At 47.3% G+C, this 19,335-nt stretch overlaps 1 protein-coding gene across 1 annotated transcript in view; it reads left to right on the top strand.

Annotated features, from left to right (window-relative positions):
• The window catches only part of LOC119978315 (centriolar coiled-coil protein of 110 kDa-like), a 64,072-nt gene extending 48,060 nt beyond the window's left edge, over window positions 1–16,012 (top strand). Inside the window, 4 exon segments of the mRNA XM_038819854.1 lie at window positions 1,362–1,441; window positions 6,611–6,679; window positions 6,808–6,867; window positions 15,661–16,012. Of these exon segments, the coding sequence (XP_038675782.1) occupies window positions 1,362–1,441; window positions 6,611–6,679; window positions 6,808–6,867; window positions 15,661–15,919 (468 nt within the window). The 3' untranslated portion in view covers window positions 15,920–16,012.
• The last annotated feature ends 3,323 nt before the right edge of the window (window positions 16,013–19,335 follow it).

Below are 19,335 nucleotides of genomic sequence, written 5' to 3'. Positions count from 1 at the left end.
GATTTGCGCCACAGTAGGATAACGGGCGAGGAAGCCGCTGCTCATATTTCATACTCCCCGCGTCAGGAAAAAAGGCAATCACCTGAAATCAGCGATGAAATCACAAGTTCTGGATTGTTGATGAACTACAGATTAATATCACCATACATGGAGCTTGGAAAAGGCCAAAGCCATGATAAGTTCTTGAGCAACATCCAGGATCCATCAGGAGTTTCACCGGAACCCCTACCCCTCTCACACGTTGCCGTACCGAAGCCCCGGTGGTGAGAGACCTGGGGCCTGGCTGGTGGCAAAGACCCATCATGTCAGGCTGCCTCTAACCTTCTCAGACGAACATTAAGGACAAGACAATGTAAGACCAATGGCCGGAATGCTTGACCAACCTCACGCCTCAAAGACCGGATACAATATGTTCCATCAAACTCAAAACGACCAGCCTTCAAACCGAGATTGAAAAAGCATGGCAGCAAGTTCTCCAATTCAGCTGGGAATCAACCCCAGCTCCCCTCTTAAGACCGGGTACGCGAACACGCCCTGTGTGGCCCATCTCCCCCAATCGACCAGCATGGTCAACATATCCAGCAGCAAGATTCCCACAGACTGAAGCTGAGCTCCCACCTGGGAGATTTCCCCAATTGACTGACCGTGTTCTCTTCTCCACTTTACCCATTTTCGTTAGGATTTCTCTTATTTCATCAATGTGAGCACCAATAAACTGTGCCAGGGAGCTGAGATCATCATCCACAATTTCACTCACAAATGATGCCCACCATCTTGCACCAAGATATTGCTGAAGCGAAGGCCTACCCACTAGTGCCGCCTCCACTGTGCATTGAGCCTCACCCTGCCCGCCTCAATCAAACAAGCATTCTCTTGACTTGACTCAGCACCGCTTCGCCAAAGTCTAGCCAGAATCTTCCAGGAACATAGCACCAGGATCAAATAATTATAGGTTTTGCATCGGGATCAAAACAAAAAGGATTAAAAAATGAATAACAGCAGAGTTCATAAAAACATAGCCACTCCTGCGCTCGCATCATGTGGATCTCTCCCCCTCTCCGCCGCTTTGTTTCTGTTTCTAACTTGCTGCACTTGGATTGTTAACTTTGCCCATACGTTAAATTAGGAACACGTTTTAATTGTACTTAAATTTTTCATTGAATTCAAATCTACTGAAAATTTAGGATGATATTGAGGAGATGATAATTCTATAAAAATTGTCATGTTATATAATCTCTAAATAAAGAAGTGATAAGTGTCACGTATCGGTGAGTGTAACCATATTAATGTTGCTTTAAGGTAATTCATTGCACCACTTTGGCTTTCCTGATATTCACTTGGATTTTGCTCTTTCCCAACAGGAGAAATGGAAGTGCCCGAAAGAAAGAGGAGCCCTTTCAGTTGCGACCCAGAGATCGTTAGATAGAAAAAGACAAATTAAGTAAGTTCCACTGTTGTTGGGTGACAGTAATTGTTTATATAATAGTAACTGATTAAAGTTGGTTTTATATCTTTGAGTTTGGTGCAAAGGGGAGAACAAAGAACAAAGAAAATTACAGCACAGGAACAGGCCCTTCGGCCCTCCCAGCCTGCGCCGATCCAGATCCTTTATCTAAACCTGTTGCCTATTTTCCAAGGATCTACTTCCCTCTGTCCCCGCCCGTTCGTATATCTGTCCAGATGCATCTTAAATGATGCTATCGTGGCCCACCCTCTACCACCTTCCGCTGGCAAAGCGTTCCAGGCACCCACCAACCCTCTGCGTAAAAGACTTTCCACGCACATCTCCCTTAAACTTCTGACCTTCTGACCACCTTGCGGGGCCAGGCGTTTGGGATCATCCGCCTGACCGGATTCCAGGGTCTTTGATGAACTCGTACCAATGGTTTTCGGAACCACTACATCCGCAAACCGTCTGATAATGTAACAATATTGGTTTAACATGGCAATACGCTCCCATGGTGAGTCAGTGACAATCTTTTAAAACTCGTTTGTGGTGCATCGCTGAGTACTGCGCGTTTGCGTGCGTGTGCGCATGTGTGCGTTTATGGTATGCATGGCTTGGTTCAGCCTTCCGTTCGCATTCCATATCGGTCGGTGGAATGATCCACGTTGCAAGCTCATGGCGTAGTTTGGTTTTCGGACGCTACCTTGGATGGGCGTGATGCTTTGCCAAGGATGACGGTGAGAACCGGCCACCGTGCCTCCTTTCTAATAGGTCAGGCCTGCCTGGCATGGCACAAAGCACGCCGCCCACGAAAGCAGCTGAGGTCGCCCCGCACAAGGGCTGTGCTTGTGGACACCGAGGGGGAGGAGGGTGACAACATTTTGGCAGCTGTGTACGGGAATCATAACCGCTGTCTATGTGGGATACCAAGGCTCAATTGGTTACCTGTACAAGGGAACCTTTGAAAATTGTGGGGGCCACTGTGGCGCGGGTGGAGTATGGACAGCAGCCGATCGACTTGCTGCTGGTGGTCGTGTGTGGTCCAGGTCCAAAGTTGATTGGCAGGGAATCTTTCGAATGGCCTCTGGCATTCTTTAAGATGTGTTGGATAAATATCTGGAGGTTCTCCAGGAAGGTCTGAGCAGGATTAAGGGTGCTGGAGCCCAAAATTATGTCAATCCTGCCGGTACCTCTGGGCCAGGCCAGTTCCGAAGGTGGGTGCAGAACTGCAATGTTTACAGGATCTGGGGGTTATCTGACCCGTGCAGGTTGTGGAATTGGCAGCACCGGTGATGCCAGTGATGAAACCTGGTTGTGGAATTGGCAGCGCCGGCGATGAAACCTGGTAAAACTGTCTGGCCATGTGGGGATTTCACTGACGACAAACATGGCTTCACGATTGGACCGCTTCCCGATACCCCGGGTCGAAGATCTATCAAAGATCTATATGCTCTGTTGACTGGGAGCTCTTCATTTATGAAGTTAGACATGAGCCATGCATATCTTTAAAAAAATATTTCCCAATTTAGCGTGGCCAATCCACCTAACCTGCACATCTTTGGGTTGTGGGGGTGAGACCCACGCAGACACAGGGAGAATGTGCAAACTCCACATGGACAGCTTACAGAGCTTGCCAAAAGTGGTTGTTTACCTGGATGACGTTCTTATCACCGGCTCCACGGAGTAGGAGCACATGGACAATCTCCGGAAGGTGCTCTGACATTTTGCCCATGTGGATGTCCGTCTAAAACAAAGCAAATGAGTTTTCCTTGCCAAGGCAGTGACCTACCTCTGATACGTCCTGGATAGTGAGGGGCTTTACCCAGTCGAGTATGAAGTCTGGGCTATAAAGGGGTTCCACCCTGCGGAACGACACTGAACTCCAGTCTTTATTGGGCCTTGTCCATTATTAAGGCAAATTTATTGCAAATGCGGCCTTTCTGTTGGTCTCGTTGCATTAGTTGTCGCGGGAAGACCAGGAATGTGATGCTGGGGCGTATTCCAAAACAAGTCATTTGTGGCTGTGAAGAAGCGCCGATTTTCCAAGCAACTCCTGATCCCAAAAGGTCCCTGATTTTGGTTTGCGATGTTTCCCCTTGTAGCATTCCGGCGGTGCTGGCCCATGCGTGGGATAAGAGCATGGAACACATCATCGCATTTGTCTCAAGGACTTTGGTGGATGCTGAGCGCTGGTCCTCGCAACTTGAGAAGGAAGGTCTGGTTGTCATCTTTACAATTTAAAACTTACATCAATATGTGTATGAACGGCATTTCACTATCATAACGGACCACAAGCCGTTGTTCTGCCTATTCGGGAAGACAAAAGCATCCCGTCTATTGGGTCGGCAAGAATCCAGGGATGGGCACTAGGTGCTAGTGACAGATAATAACACACCTTTTACCATCAAGGGGTTTGCTGTTTTTATGCGGCAAAATGGCATTTGCCACATCCGCACTGCGCCATATCATCCTTCTTCTAATGGAGTGGCTGAGCAGGCAGTCCAAACTTTTAAGTGCGTCTTTAAAAAGCAGTCGTTGGATCTATGGATAAACGGTTGGTGTTTTTTGTATTCATTATCGCACAGCGCCGTATGTGAGCACTGGGATTTCTCCAGCTGGACATTTAATGGGACGACGGCTCAGGACTTGGTGAGTTTTGCTCTTCCTAACCTAGGGACCGAGATTGAGCGGGAGCAGGAAGCGGGAGCAGGAAGTGGTGAAGAGTTGCCGTGGTTCTGGTACGCTGGGACGAATGGTTCGCACCAGGGAGACACTACTCACCCAATGTTTTGGACATAGCGAGTTGTGTCTCCCAGGCGTGGTGCTGGAACAGACTTTCCCGGTCTCATTTAGGCTCCGAGTCCAGGGAAAGACCCTTAAACACATCACCCGCTTTACCAGGTGTGAGGTTGCCTGTGGGGACCTTCCACTGACGATAGAACCACTGTCATCGCAACATGACCTACCTGGGGTGTGGGCCCAGCCGTCTGGGTTGTCACAATCAACACTGAGAATACTACGACTCGGTTCCGATGTGGACACGGAGGTATAATCCGCAAGTGGGTGGTCAGCCGAGGGCTGAGCAGCACACAAAGCCTCCGTCAGTGGCGTCGGGGGGGGGGGGGGGGGGGGGGGGGGTATAACCCCCATGAGCACCGCAGGGAAACCATCATTGATTTCCCTGTTAGGCCCATGCAATACAAGCTCACTAGGTAGGGGGAGGAGACCTACAATCTGGGGCTGGTTAAGGCAGGGGATAAAAGCAGGGGCCTTGTGAGACCTGTCATCCCAACAGGGTCTGCACTGGGAGTGTAAAGTATAACTTGTATATATTAAATAAATTCACCTTCGTTATGACAGTTTCCTCGTGAGTTTTTATACTGCGGAATCCACAAACCAGCCTATCACGAAGGGTATCATCAAAGTTGCACCAAACTCAGTATTTTTGCTAATTGTCTTAAAGTCGCTGTGAATTATAAATGCTTTCACCTTCTTCCTGACCACGACAGTGAAGTCGGGACCTTCTGTAGTTAACACCGGCCTAGGTGAGAAAAGCCCTTCTAAAATCTTCATTAGTTTGATATCGGACTTATCTCCCGCTTCGCTGGATGAACAAGATTTTGTAGCAGCAGAAAGGTTTTACCACCTACCGACTGAGAAAAGTTGTGATCTTTAGGTTCTCCAGTTTTTGATTTGCTGTGAGATAAAGTTGGAATCTTGCCTCATGTTCCATCACCGTCTTCATCAAATGCATCCATGGCCGTATTTCCTGCTGTTTCAGATCCCGGCTCCTATACTTAACCACTTTCCCCCCCCTCCTCCCAATTCTTTTGGGTGTATGGCACAAACGATCCCCTTACCCACACTGTGGCTCAGAAATGTTTTCCTTTATGCTTTATTGTGGTTTGCCGTTTTGCTGAGTAATGTCCTGTACAGAGTTAGACAACCTCTGAATCCTCGTTCCTACAGCTGGTTTAGCTTCACCACATGTGTGGCCGCACAGCCCAGAATCTACCCCTTCAACTGCAAGCACTTTTTCCAACTGTAGTTCCTCTGTACTCACTGTTGTGGTTGTTTTTTTTAAACTTTCAGCATCCACGGCTTGCTTTGCCCAACCTGTATGTGGGAGTCCGATCCCAAAAGTCTTTCTCCGTCTTGACATCGTTTCCAATTTAATCGACGATTTTTTCTTTCGCTCCGTTATGTTTTTTCCCTCAATCCTTGTAGCCAGTTTTCTCTTTTGTCATATCTTTGAATTTGGCAGAAAGAGAGAAGATATTGAGGTGCCATACTTGAATAGGATGGGAATAGTGGGATACAGGCCCCGGAAGTATAGAAGGTTTTAGGTTAGATGGGCAGCATGGTCAGCACAGGCTTGGAGGGCCGAAGGGTCTGTTCTTGTGCTGATTTATTTGTTGTTCTTTGTGCCCACGCTCCAGATTCCTACCAACACTATGAGAGGTTTTATTACCGATGTTGCTCATATAATTAACTGAAGCCCGTGCAAACACTCTCTGCTAACCACTGCAGAGTATGTGGCGCTGCACAATCTGGGGGGCTGGTTTAGCACAGTGGGCTAAATAGCTAGCATGTAATGCAGAATAGGGCCAGCAGAGCGGGTTCAATTCCCGTACCAGCCTCCCCGAGCAGGCACCAGAATGTGGCGACTTGGGGCTTTTCACAGTAACTTCATTGAAGCCTACTTGTAACAATAAGCGATGATTATTATTACCAGCAGGGATGTATTCTCTGATACACAACAGTTGTAATATTTGATATTTAAATAGCGAAACATATAGTTTGCACTTTCTTTCCATCTGAAGACCCAGTACCCAGGTTATAAGGGTTGGTGACAAATAAGCTTCTGCTCTTTATGCAAAGTCAAGTTTGGGAGATAATGAAAAAATGAAATGAAAATCGCTTATTGTCACGAGTAGGCTTCAATGAAGTTACTGTGAAAAGCCCCTAGTCGCCACATTCCGGCACCTGTTCGGGGAGGCTGTTACGGGAATTGAACCGTGCTGCTGGCCTGCTTGGTCTGCTTTAAAAGCCAGCGATGTAGCCCTGAGCTAAACAGCCCCTTAGATAAACAGATAAACACCCAGGAGTAGGAAATGATTGTCACCTTTTAGAAGCTGGTCAGAGTTGTCTTTTATTTTCAAGGGCTGCTGAAATGGGAATAACCAGTAAACAAAAGTCCAACGTGAAACCGAAGAGTTCCTCTGAAACCAGGTAAGACCAGATATAAAAGCAAAATACTCTGGATGCTGGGAATCTGAATAAGGTCAGATAGAGATCTGTCGTGTAAAGCTGTTTGTTATACAAAATAAAATTGCACATATCCTACTGTTTACTTACAGAATTCTTCAACCAAGCCAGGGGCAGAATGCCCCAGTCCAAAGACTACTTCATAGACAAGGGTAAGGGACAGAATGGTTTTGTTTCAGTTATCTGATTTATTTCAACTTTTAATTGTACAAGGAGAATTTATAAAACATCGCACATCCTAGATGACAAGCTAGTTATTACAGAAACTTCAATTTCAAATGCAACAGTAATTCTACAAAAGTAGGTGTACCTGGGAAACATTGTTTATGCAGAAATGTCTTTTTGCTTCTATTTTGTTAAATGTATTTTCATTAGATTTTTAAGTTTTTTACAGAACAAGAAATGGTTGCTAGTATAAGAACGAACAAGACAGGATGACTTTAGAATAACAGACTTATAAATTAGTGCCTCCATCTTTAATACTTGATCGATCAGAAAAAACAATTATGGGAGAAAGAGGATAAGACCGTGTCAGTGAGATAGGATAATATCCCAAGCTGCACGCCTTGATGTACTCGGAGAACAAGACTTACAATATGTCTCAAGGGAATGACAAGAAGCATCACTGAACATATCTCCCATCCTCCAAACACCTCCATCTCTCCAAGTATCAAATCCATGAGACCTGGTGGAAAGCCCAGGCTGCTCTGGATTGGAGAAAGAGCGGACGTCAGTTTAGATCTCGCTCTGGTTGGTGGGCCATTCTCCACGCTCTACAAATATTATTGCAGCAACACATCCCTGCTTCTATACTCAAAATCTCTTGCAATGAAGGCTAACATACTATTAGCCTTCTTTACCTCCTGCTGCACCTGCATGCTTACCTTCAGTGAATTGTACTCAAGGACACCCAGGTCCTGCTGCACACTCCCCTCCCCCAATTTACAACCATTCAGGTAGTAATCTGCCTTCCTGTTTTTGCTTCCAAAGTGAATAACCTCGCACTTATCCAAATTATACTGCATCTGCCATTGATTTGCCCACCCGCCCAACTGTAGGATCCCTGCATCCTCGTCACAATTCACCCTCCCACCTAATTTGGTGTCTGCAAACTTTGAGATGTTACATTTTGTTCCCTCATCCAAATCATTAATATATATTGTGAATAGCTGGGGTCACAGCACCGATCCCTGTGGTACCCCGCTGGTTACTGCCTGCCAATTTGAAAAGGACCCAATAATCCCTTTTCCTCTCTGCCAGCCAGTTTTCTATCCACCTCAATACATGTCCCCCAATCCCATGTGCTTTAATTTTACACAATCTCTTATGCGGGACTTTGTCAAACGTCTTCTGAAAGTCCAAGTATACCACATCGACTGACTCCCTCTTATCAGCTGTACTGGTTACATAGCATTTACAGTGCAGAAGGAGGCCATTTGGCCCATTGAGTCTGCACCGGCTCTTGGAAAGAGCACCCTACCCAAGATCAACACCTCCACCCTATCCCCATAACCCAGTAACCCCACCCAACACTAAGGGCAATTTTGGGCACTAAGGGCAATTTATCATGGCCAATCCACCTAACTTGCACATCTTTGGACTGTGGGAGGAAACTGGAGTACCCGGAGGAAACCCATGCACACACTGGGAGGATGTGCAGACTCCGCACAGATAGTGACCCAAGCTGGAATCAAACCTGGGACCCTTGAGCTGTGAAGCAATTGTGCTTTCCACAATGCTACCATGCTGCCCCATCTTCAAAGAATTCCAGCAGATTTGTCAAGCGTGATTTTCCCTTCCTGTCCTCCGGGATCTCACCTGTGCTCAAGGATGCTGCAAAGATATCTGTTAAGGCCCCAGCTATTTCGACCCTCGCTTCCCTCAGTAACCTGGGATAGATCCTATCCGGTCCAGGGGACTTGTCCACCTTAATGTCTTTTAGAATACCCAAAACTTCCCCCTTCCATATGACAACTTGACCGAGAGTATTTAAACATCCATCTCTAGCCTCAACATCCGTCTTGTCCCTCCTTTGTGAATACCGATGCAAAGTACTCATTAAGAATCTCACCCATTTCCTCTGAGTCCACGCATAAATTTCCTCTTTTGTCTTTAAGTGGGTCAATCCTTTCTCTAGTTACCCTCTTGCTCCTTACATACGAATAAAATGCTTTGGTATTTTCCTTAACCCTGTTAGCCAAAGATATTTCATGACCCCTTTTAGCCCTCTTTATTGCGCGTTTGAGATTCGTCCTACGTTCCCGATATTCCTCCAAAGCTTCATCAGTTTTGAGTTGCCTCGATCCTATGTATGCTTCCTTTTTCATCTTAGCTAGTCTCACAATTTAACCCGTCATCCACGGTTCCCTAATCTTGCCATTTCTATCTTTCATTTTCACAGGGACATGTCTGTCCTGCACTCTAATCAACCTTTCCTTAAAAGACTTCCACATTTCAAATGTGGATTTATCCTTAAACAGCTGCTCCCAATCCACATTCCCTAGCTCCTGCCGAATTTTGTTATACTCTGCCTTTCCACAATTTAGTACTCTTCCTTTAGGACCCCTCTTGTCCTTGTCCATGACTATTCTAAAACATACGGAATTGTGATCGCTATTCCCAAAGTAATCGCCGACTGAAACATCAACCACCTCGCCGGGATCATTCCCCAATACCAGGTCCAGTATGGCCCCTTCCCGAGTTGGACTATTTACATTCTGCTCTAAAAAACTCTCCTGGATGCTCCTTACAAACTCTGCTCCATCTACGCCTCCAAAACTACACAAATCCCATTCAATGTTGGGGAAGTTAAAATCTCCCATCACAACCACCCTATTGCTCCTACATTTTTCTATAATCTGTCTGCATATTTGTACCCCTACTTCATGCTCGCTTTTGGGAGGCCTGTAGTAAAGTCCCAACAATGTTACTGCACCATTCCTATTTCTCAGCTCCACCCATATTGCCTCAGTGCTCGAATCCTCCATCGTGCCCTCCTTAATCACAGCTGTGATATCATCTCTGACCAGTAATGCAACTCCTCCACCCCTTCTACCTCTCTCTCTATCCCTCCTGAAGCATCTATACCCTGGGATATTCAGTTGCCAGTCCTGCCCTTCCCTCAACCAAGTCTCAGTAATACCAATAGCATCATATTCCCAGGTACTGATCCAAGCTCTAAGTTTATCTGCCTTACCTGCTACACTTCTCGCATTAAAACAAATGCACCTCAGACCACCTTTGCGTTCACCATCTCTTCCCTGTCTACTCTTCCCCTTAGTCACATTGAGTTTATTGTCTCGTACCTTACTGGCTTTAGTTGCTGCTTCTTTACTGACCTCTAACTTCCTAATCTGGTTCCCATCCCCCTGCCACATTAGTTTAAAACCTCCCCAACAGTGTTAGCAAAAGCACCCCCTAGGACATTGGTTCCAGTCCTGCCCAGGTGTAGACCATCTGGTTTGTAATGGTCCCACCGCCTCCAGAACCGGTTCCAATGTCCCAAAAATCAGAACCCCTCCCTCCTGCACCATCTCTCAAGCCACGTATTCATTCTGACTATTCTTGAATTTCTACTCTGACTGTCCCGTGGCATTGGTAGCAATCCTGAGATTACTACCTTTGAGGTCCTACTTTTTAACTTATCTCCTAACTCCCTAAATTCTGATTGTAGGACCTCATCCCTTTTTTTACCTATATCGTTGGTGCCTATATGCACCACGACAACTGGTTGTTCACCCTCCCCCTTCAGTATGTCCTACAGCCGATCGGAGACATCCCTGACCCGTGCACCCGGGAGGCAACATACCATTCGGGAGTCTCGTTTTCGACCACAGAAACGCCTGTCTACTCCCCTTACAATTGAATCGCCTATGACTATAGCCCTGCCAGTCTTTTTCCAGCCCTTCTGTGCAGCAGAGCTAGCCACGGTTCCATGAGCCTGGCTACTACTGCCTTCCCCTGGTGAGTCATCTCCCCCAACAGTATCCAAAACGGTATACCTGTTTCGGAGGGAGATGACCGCAGGGGACACCTGCACTGCCTTCCTGCTCTTTCTCTGCCTTTTGGTCACCCATTCCCTGTCTCCGTCACCAATCCTAATCTGCGGTGTGACCAACTCACTGAACGTGCTATCCACGATCTCCTCAGAATCCGGGAAGATGACCACCAATGCATCCACTATTTCCAGAGCCACCTCTTTAAGCACTCTGGGATGCAGATTCTTAGGCCCTGGGGATTTATCTGCCTTCAAACCCATCAATTTTCTCAGCACCATTTCCCTACTAATGTTGATCTCCCTCAGTTCTTCCCTCTCACTAAACCTTTCATTCTCCAACATTTCTGGGATCTGATTTGTGTCCTCATTTGTGAAGACAGAACCAAAGTATGTATTCAATTGCTCAGCCATTTCTTTGTCCCTTATTATGCATTCCCCTGTTTCTGCCTGTAGGGGGCATACATTTCTCGTTGCCAATCTCTTTCCTCTTCACGTATCTATAGAAACTTGTTAGTGTCAGTCTTTATGTTCCCTGCAAGCTTCCTTTCGTACTGTACTTTCCCCTTCTTAATCAATCCCTTCGTCCTTCTTTCCTGAATTCTAAACTGCTCCCAATCCTCAGACCTATTATTTTTCTTGGCCAATCTGTATGCTTCTTCCTTGTATCGGATACTATTTCTAGTTTCCTTTGTAAGCCATGGATTGGCCCTCTTACCCCCTTTGCTTTTGTGCCAGACAGGAATGAACAGTTGCTGTAGTTCCCGCATGCGTTCCTTGAATGTTTGCCATTGTCTATCCACTGTCATCCCTTTAAGTAACTCTCCCCAATCTATCAAGGCCAACTCACGCCTCATAGTTCCCTTTATGAAGATTCAGCACCCTAGTCTCCGAATCAACTACTCCACTCTCCATCTTGATAAAAAATTCTATCATGTTATGGTCGCTCATCCCCAAGGGGTCTCGTACAGTCAGATTGGCAATGATTCTCTTCTCATTACACAGCACCCAGTCTAAGATGGCCTGCTCTCTAGTTGGTTCCTCCACATATTGGTCAAGAAAACCATCCCGTATACACTCCAGGAATTCCTCCTCTAAGGCATTGTGGCTAATTTGATTTACCAATCTATGTGAAGATTCAAATCACCCATGATCACTGACATTCCCTATTACATGCATCTCTAAATTCATGTTTAATGCCATTCCCAACATCAACACTGCAGTTTGGGGGTCTATATATGACACCCACTAATGTTTTTGTCCCTTGGTATTTCTCATCTCTACCCATACAGATTCCACATTGTCAGAGCTAATATCCTTTCTCACCACTGTGTTAATTTCCTCTTTAACCAGCAGTGGCACGCCAACACCTTTTCCTTTATACTTGTCCTTCCTAAATGCTGAAAACCCTGGGACATTCATTTTTAAAGGATCCTCCATTCTGCCTGAGGCTGTGCCCTTGGGTTCTAATCTCTCCTACTGGTGGAAACATCCTCTCCACGTCCACTCTATCCAGACCTCTCCATATTCTGTAAGTTTCAATAAAGTCCCCCCCTCATCCTTCTAAACTCCAACCAGTACAGACCCAGAGTCTTCAACCGTTCCTCGTACGACAAGCTCTTCATTCCAGGGATCATTCTTGTGAACCTCCTCTGGACCCTTTCCAAGGCCAGCACATCCTTTTTTGGATACGGGGCCCAAAACTGCTGACAATACTCCAAATGGGTTTTGACCAGAGCCTCATGCAGCCTCAGATGTACATCCCTGGTCTTGTAATCTAGCCCCCTCAACATGAATGCAAACATTTCATTTGGCTTCCTAACTGCCGACTGAACCTGCACATTAACCTTCAGAGTATCCTGAACGAGAACTCCCAAGTCCCTTTGTGCTCCAGATTTCCGAAGCCTTTACCCATTTAGAAAATAGTCTAGGCCTCTATTCTTCCGAGTTTGTAAAATTAATCTTATAACTGGAAAAAGCACGAAATCTACCCACAACATCACTAATAGTGAGAACTGAGACATCCGTCTTCAACACAAACATCAGCCACATAAAGCGTAATCTTATGTTGCTTCTTCCCACAGCCCAACCACAATATCAAGGGGTTCCTCCTAATATCCTCGACAACAACTCTATGGCCAATGCAAACAGCAAGGAGGGTAGGGGAACCCCTGTCCGGTCCCCCTCTGCAAGCCAAAGTTCTTGGACCTAAAACCATTTGTGAGCACTGCTGCCGGGGATCTTTGATACAGTACCTGAACCCAGTTAATATATTCCTCACCCAAACCAAGCCTGCGCTGTGGGTGCACCAGATAATTTCACTCCACCTAATCAAAGACTTTCTCTGCATTGAAGGAGCTCACCAGCCCAACTAGTGCCCGTTTCTGGAAAGCCTGGAACACATCAAAGAACAAAGAAAAGTACAGCACAGGAACAGACCCTTCGGCCCTCCAAGCCCGTGTCGACCATGCTGCCCATCTAATCTAAAATCTTCTGCACTTCCGGGGTCTGTATCCCTCTATTCCCATCCTATTCATGTATTTGTCAAGATGTCCCTTAAATGTCACTATCGTCCCTGCTTTCCCCATCTCCTCCAACACTGAGTTCCAGGCACCCACTGCTCTCTGTGTAAAATAAACTTGCCTTGTACATCGCCTCTAAACCTTGCCCCTTGCACCGTAAACCTATGCCCCCTAGTAATTGACCCCTCTACCCTGGGAAAAAGCCTCTGATTATCAACTCTGTCTGTGCCCCTCAATTTTGTAGACCTCTATCAGGTCGCCCCTCATCCTCCGTCATTCCAGTGAGAACAAACCGAGTTTATTCAACCTCTCCTCATAGCTAATGCCCTCCATACCAGGCAACATCCTGGTAAATCTCTTCTGCACCCTCTCTAAAGCCTCCACATCCTTCTGGTAGTGTGGCGACCAGAATTGAACACTATACTGCAACTGTGGCCTGACTATGGTTCTATACAGCTGCAACATGACTTGCCAATTTTTATACTCAATACCCTGGCCAATGAAGGCAAGCATGCCGTATGCCTTCTTGACTACCTTCGCCACCTGTGTTGCCCTTTTCAGTGACCTGTGGACCTGTACACCTAGATCTCTCTGACTTTCAATACTCTGGAGGGTTCTACCATTCACTGTATATTCCCTACCTGTATTAGACCTTCCAAAATGCATTACCCTCACATTTGTCCGGATTAAACTCCATCTGCCATCTCCGCCCAAGTCTCCAAACGATCTAAATCCTGCTGTATCCTCTGACAGTCCTCGTCGCTATCCGCAATTCCACCAACCTTTGTGTCGTCCTCAAACGTACTAGACCAGTAACATTTTCTTCCAAATCATTTATATATACTACGAACAGCAAAGGTCCCAGCACTGATCCCTGCAGAACACCACTAGTCACAGCCCTCCAATCAGAAAAGCACCCTGTGGTGATATGATCTGCATACCTGTCTGCCATTGGGCCAGAACGTCAGCTTACCATTGGCTCGGGTCGGTCATGTGCCTCTCGACCGATTGGCCGAGAGGCTGAGTTAACCACGCCTCTATTAACGAGGTATAAATGGTCAGACGCCTGACGATCGTCCTTTCCATTGTAGACGATCGCAGAGCTGTGTTCTAGTCAATTAAAGCCAGACTTTGGTAAATCACTCGCCTCACGTACAATTGATGGTACATCACACCCTTCCATTGCTACTCTGCCTTCTAGCCAGTTCTGTATCCATCTTGCCAGCTCACCCCTGATCCCGTGTGACTTCACCTTTTGTACCAGTCTGCCATGAGGGACCTTGTCAAATGCCTTACTAAAGTCCATACGGACAGCATCGACTGTCCTGCCTGCAAAAATCATCTTTGTGACCTCCTCAAAAAACTCTATCAAGTTAGTGAGACACAACTACCCCTTCAAAAAACCATGCTGCCTCTCGCTAATACGACCACTTGCTTCCAAATGTAGATCCTGTCTCGAAGAATTCTCTCCAGTAATTTCCCTACCGCTGACTACCTTGCTACCCTTCTTAAACAAAGGAACAACATTGACTATTCTCCAGTCCTCTGGGGCATCACCTGAAAACAGTGAGGATCCAAGGATTTCTGTCAAGGCCTCAGCAATTTTCTCTCTTGCCTCCTTCAGTATTCTGGGGTAGATCCCATCAGGCCCTGGGGACTTATCCACCTTAACATTATTCAAGACGCCCAACACCTTGTCTTTTTGGATCTCAATGTGACCCAGGCTATCAACACACCCTTCTCCAGACTCAACATCCACCAATTCCTTCTCTTTGGTGAATACTGATGCAAAGTATTCATTTAGTACCGTGCCCATTTCCTCTGGCTCCGCACATACATTCCCTTGCCTATCCTTCAGTGGGCCAACCCTTTCCCTGGCTACCCGCTAGCTTTTTTCAATAACCTTCTAATGTCTTTACTGGAAAACTTACCTGTTACGCACCCAGTGTGATCCTCCTGGAAAATCATGAATAAAACTTCCTCTAACTGCCTCACCAATACCTTAGACAACAATTTCAAATCAACACTCTGAAGTCAGATTGACCTGTCAGAGACAAATTGTTCCAGATCCTTGCCTATCTTCAAAATCAGGGAGACGTTTATCTCCTGCAGAGTTTGTGGCTCAAAGGAGTGACAAGACACACCCAGCAGGGGCTCCATAAACAGATCCTTAAATTCCTGTAAACACCCAAAACCATCCGACCTCGGGGCCTTCCCCGGCTGAAGCTCCTTATTGGCCGCAGCCACTTCCTTTTTAGGGATAGGTGCACTGAAGGCCAAAAGCTGATCCTCGGAAACCACAGGGAGCTCGAGGGGAGAGAACCTATCAATGTGACCACCAGCACATCCAGATTGATCAGACATGTATAGTTCAGCAAGAAACAAAAATCCCTGAAAGACCCATTAATATTTTCCGTTTTCATTAACAGTCTACCCCTGAGCTGCGCACAGAGGGATAACTCTAAATTCTGCCGTCACCTTCGTCAGAAAGGACAAGTATTTCTGCAGCTTATTCCCAAACACGTATGTTTTTTCCTTCTGTCACCCTGCTGTGTCATTAAGGAATGCAGAGCTACTTTAGCTGTGTTAACCTCCTTCAGCAACTGCTTGCTGGGAGCGCTCCTGTACCTCCCCTCTACCTCATCCAATCAGCAGTGGCTCTCCAACGTTCTCCTGTTAGTAATGTAAGAAATAACCAATCCTTAGCAATGACCTTGCGCGTTTCCCACAAGATTGAAGGGGTGACGTCAGAAGGGGAATTTACCGAGTAAAAGCTCGTACACCTTAAAATATGTAATAAAAGATTTATCCCTCAGCAGGGAGGGTCAAACCGCCATGACCTAGATCAGGTGGAGGAGGGGGGGGGGGGGGGGGGGGGGGAAAGCCCTCACGCAAAAATTCCAGGCCGACAGGAGCATGGTCGGAGATTACAGCTTCCCACAGTGCAAGAGGACAAAGTGTAGGATCTTCCTCGGCAGAGGACTTGTCAATTCTAGTCTGACACTGATGAGAGGCCGGGAAAAAATAAAAATCTTCTCCATACATCCCATTTGCTCACACCGAGGCCGGCTTAGCCTGCAGGCTGGGGGGATCTCTGGTAACTAGAAGCTTGTCCATCAAGGGATTCTGATGATAGCCTCCACTCATAGAAGAGTTGACCCCAGGAGGGCAGGTTTCGCACAGGGCTAAATAGCTGGCTTTGAAAGCAGACCAAGGCAGGCCAGCAGCACGGTTCAATTCCCGCACCAGCCTTCCCGAACAGGCACCGAATGTGGCGACTAGGGGCTTTTCACAGTAACTTCATTTGAAGCCTACTCGTGACAATAAGCGAGTTTCATTTCATTTCATTTCACCAAAGTCAGCTCCACAAAATCTGAAAAGGTCTTGGTGATAAGCTACAGGGGTAATTCGGCAGGCCAGATACATCCATTGTTGAGACAGTTTCTCCATGTACTAATCCCTTGACAATCTCCTGCCTCCCTTATCATTAACACAATTCTCCATTTCTTGTTGACCAAAACTGCCACACCCCTGCTACTCGTCAAAATGGAAATAAAAAGATCCCATCCCACCCAAACCCGCCTTCCCAAGTGAGTCTCCTGTAACAAGGCTGTGTCCACTTTATCCTTCTGTTCTCTTTTGATAGGATGATAAATTCGACGTACATTCAAAGCACAAAGTTTAAAATTAGTTACTGCCATCGCATAGACAACCAGAAAAAGAATACAATAGGATTTTCACACCATATTTGGACATGCGCCATACAACCCCCCCCCCCCCCCCCCCCCCCATCTCGAGCAACACCAGATGCACCAGAATGTACTGAACATGTTCTTCTCTCAGATAAAAGACCTGTCTGTACCAACGCAGGATATCATCGTTAATATAGAAACCCTAACGTAACAAAAATACAAAAGAATCATGATAGTTACAAAGGGACACCCCCCCCCCCCCCCCCCCCCCCCAATAAAGGTGAGGAGCTGCAGAGTTAGCGCTGCATCGATCAGGAAGCCATTCCATCAGGAGACAACCTCCTCGACAAGGAGGAGAAGGAAAAAGCCAACAAGGGAACGGGAGACAAATGCCCCCACCCCCCCGGCATTTTCAACCCTCCCACAAAGTCCTGTACCCTCCATTCACCTCTCGCTCTGTTCTGAAATGATTAAAGAGAGGATATAATTAGAAAGGGTGATGGGTAATCAGCAAAGCTACCACAATTAATAAAAGTCCCTGGAACTCGAGGACAAGAAAGAGACATTCATTATAGTGCTGCAATGTTAATACCTCCCATTAAACAGAATATATGACAATGAAATTAGACAAATAACAACATGATGTGGAGCAAGTCCGGACTTCAAATTTTCTGAGCGTAAAATATGAGTTCACCACCTGCCCTAATGGACTTAACGAAGGCTAAGGCACCAGCTGTATCATTGAAAGGCGTAACTGAGTCGTCGGATATCATTTCAGGGTTTCAGGATAATTCAGTCCAGCTGCCTTCGAACATCGCCAAAACCTCGATGCTTCAGCTCTGTCACGCCGAAAAGTCCTGGAAAAAGGAAATTCTTGCTCCCTTATGGAACCAGGTCTCACCATCTCCAGGACACACTGGCAATCTTTAAAATTGTGGAAGCGATGATTATAGGCTTGTCACGTTGCCTGTCCCTCTGCCTCCAAGCGGAGATGCGCTGCACCCTTTCCAATTTGGAACACTCAGCCTTCACATCCAGCTTGAGAAAACAATTCCCAAAGAACTGAACTGGAGCTTTATCCTATACGCTCTCCGGCAGACCGGAGACCCAGATATTCCTACACTCCGGCACACCCGGATATTCCCACACTCCGGCACACCCGGATATTTCCACACTCCGGCACACCCGGATATTCCCACACTCCGTCAGACAAGCTACCCGTATATTCCCACACTCCGGCACACCGGATATTCCCGCACTCCGGCACACCCAGATATTCCCACACTCCGGCACACCCGGATATTCCCACACTCTGGCACACCCGGATATTCCCACACTCCGGCACACCCAGATATTCCCACACTCCGGCAGACCAGCGACCCGTATATTCCCACACTCCGGCACACCCGGATATTCCCACACTCCGGCACACCCAGATATTCCCACACTCCGGCAGACCAGCGACCCGTATATTCCCACACTCCGGCACACCGGATATTCCCGCACTCCGGCACACCCAGATATTCCCACACTCCGGCAGACCAGCGACCCGTATATTCCCACACTCCGGCACACCCGGATATTCCCACACTCCGGCACACCCAGATATTCCCACACTCCGGCAACCAGCGACCCGTATATTCCCGCACTCCGGCACACCGGATATTCCCGCACTCCGGCACACCCAGATATTCCCACACTCCGGCACACCGGATATTCCCGCACTCCGACACACGCGGATATTCACACACTCCGGCAGACCAGCGACCCGGATATTCCCGCACTCCGGCACACCCGGATATTCCCACACTCCGGCACACCCGGATATTCCCACACTCCGGCACACGCGGATATTCACACACTCCGGCACACGCGGATATTCCCACACTCCGGCACACGCGGATATTCCCACACTCCGGCACACGCGGATATTCACACACTCCGGCACACGCGGATATTCCCACACTCCGGCACACGCGGATATTCACACACTCCGGCACACGCGGATATTCACACACTCCGGCACACGCGGATATTCCCGCACTCCGGCACACCCGGATATTCCCGCACTCCGGCACACCCGGATATTCCCACACTCCGGCACACCCGGATATTCCCACACTCCGGCACACGCGGATATTCACACACTCCGGCAGACCAGCGACCCGGATATTCCCACACCCCGGCACACCCGGATATTCCCGCACTCCGGCACACCTGGATATTCTTTCTCCGGCTTCGGTTCTCCAAATCTTCCAGGATTTCTGACGTGCCATACAACTGGTTTTCCAAGGGTTGAATACAAGTTTCAGCTGAAGCAACATTTTAAAGTTGAGGATTCTTTCCTCCGTTTCATCGAGACTCTTATTCGTATTCTGAAGCTTGTCCTCATGACCATTCACATTCCGCATC

This window comes from Scyliorhinus canicula, chromosome 15, assembly GCF_902713615.1.
Source record: "Scyliorhinus canicula chromosome 15, sScyCan1.1, whole genome shotgun sequence".
Taxonomy (NCBI): domain Eukaryota; kingdom Metazoa; phylum Chordata; class Chondrichthyes; order Carcharhiniformes; family Scyliorhinidae; genus Scyliorhinus; species Scyliorhinus canicula.
Note: the sequence above shows the minus strand (reverse complement) of the source record. Positions and strands in the feature narration are given on the sequence as shown.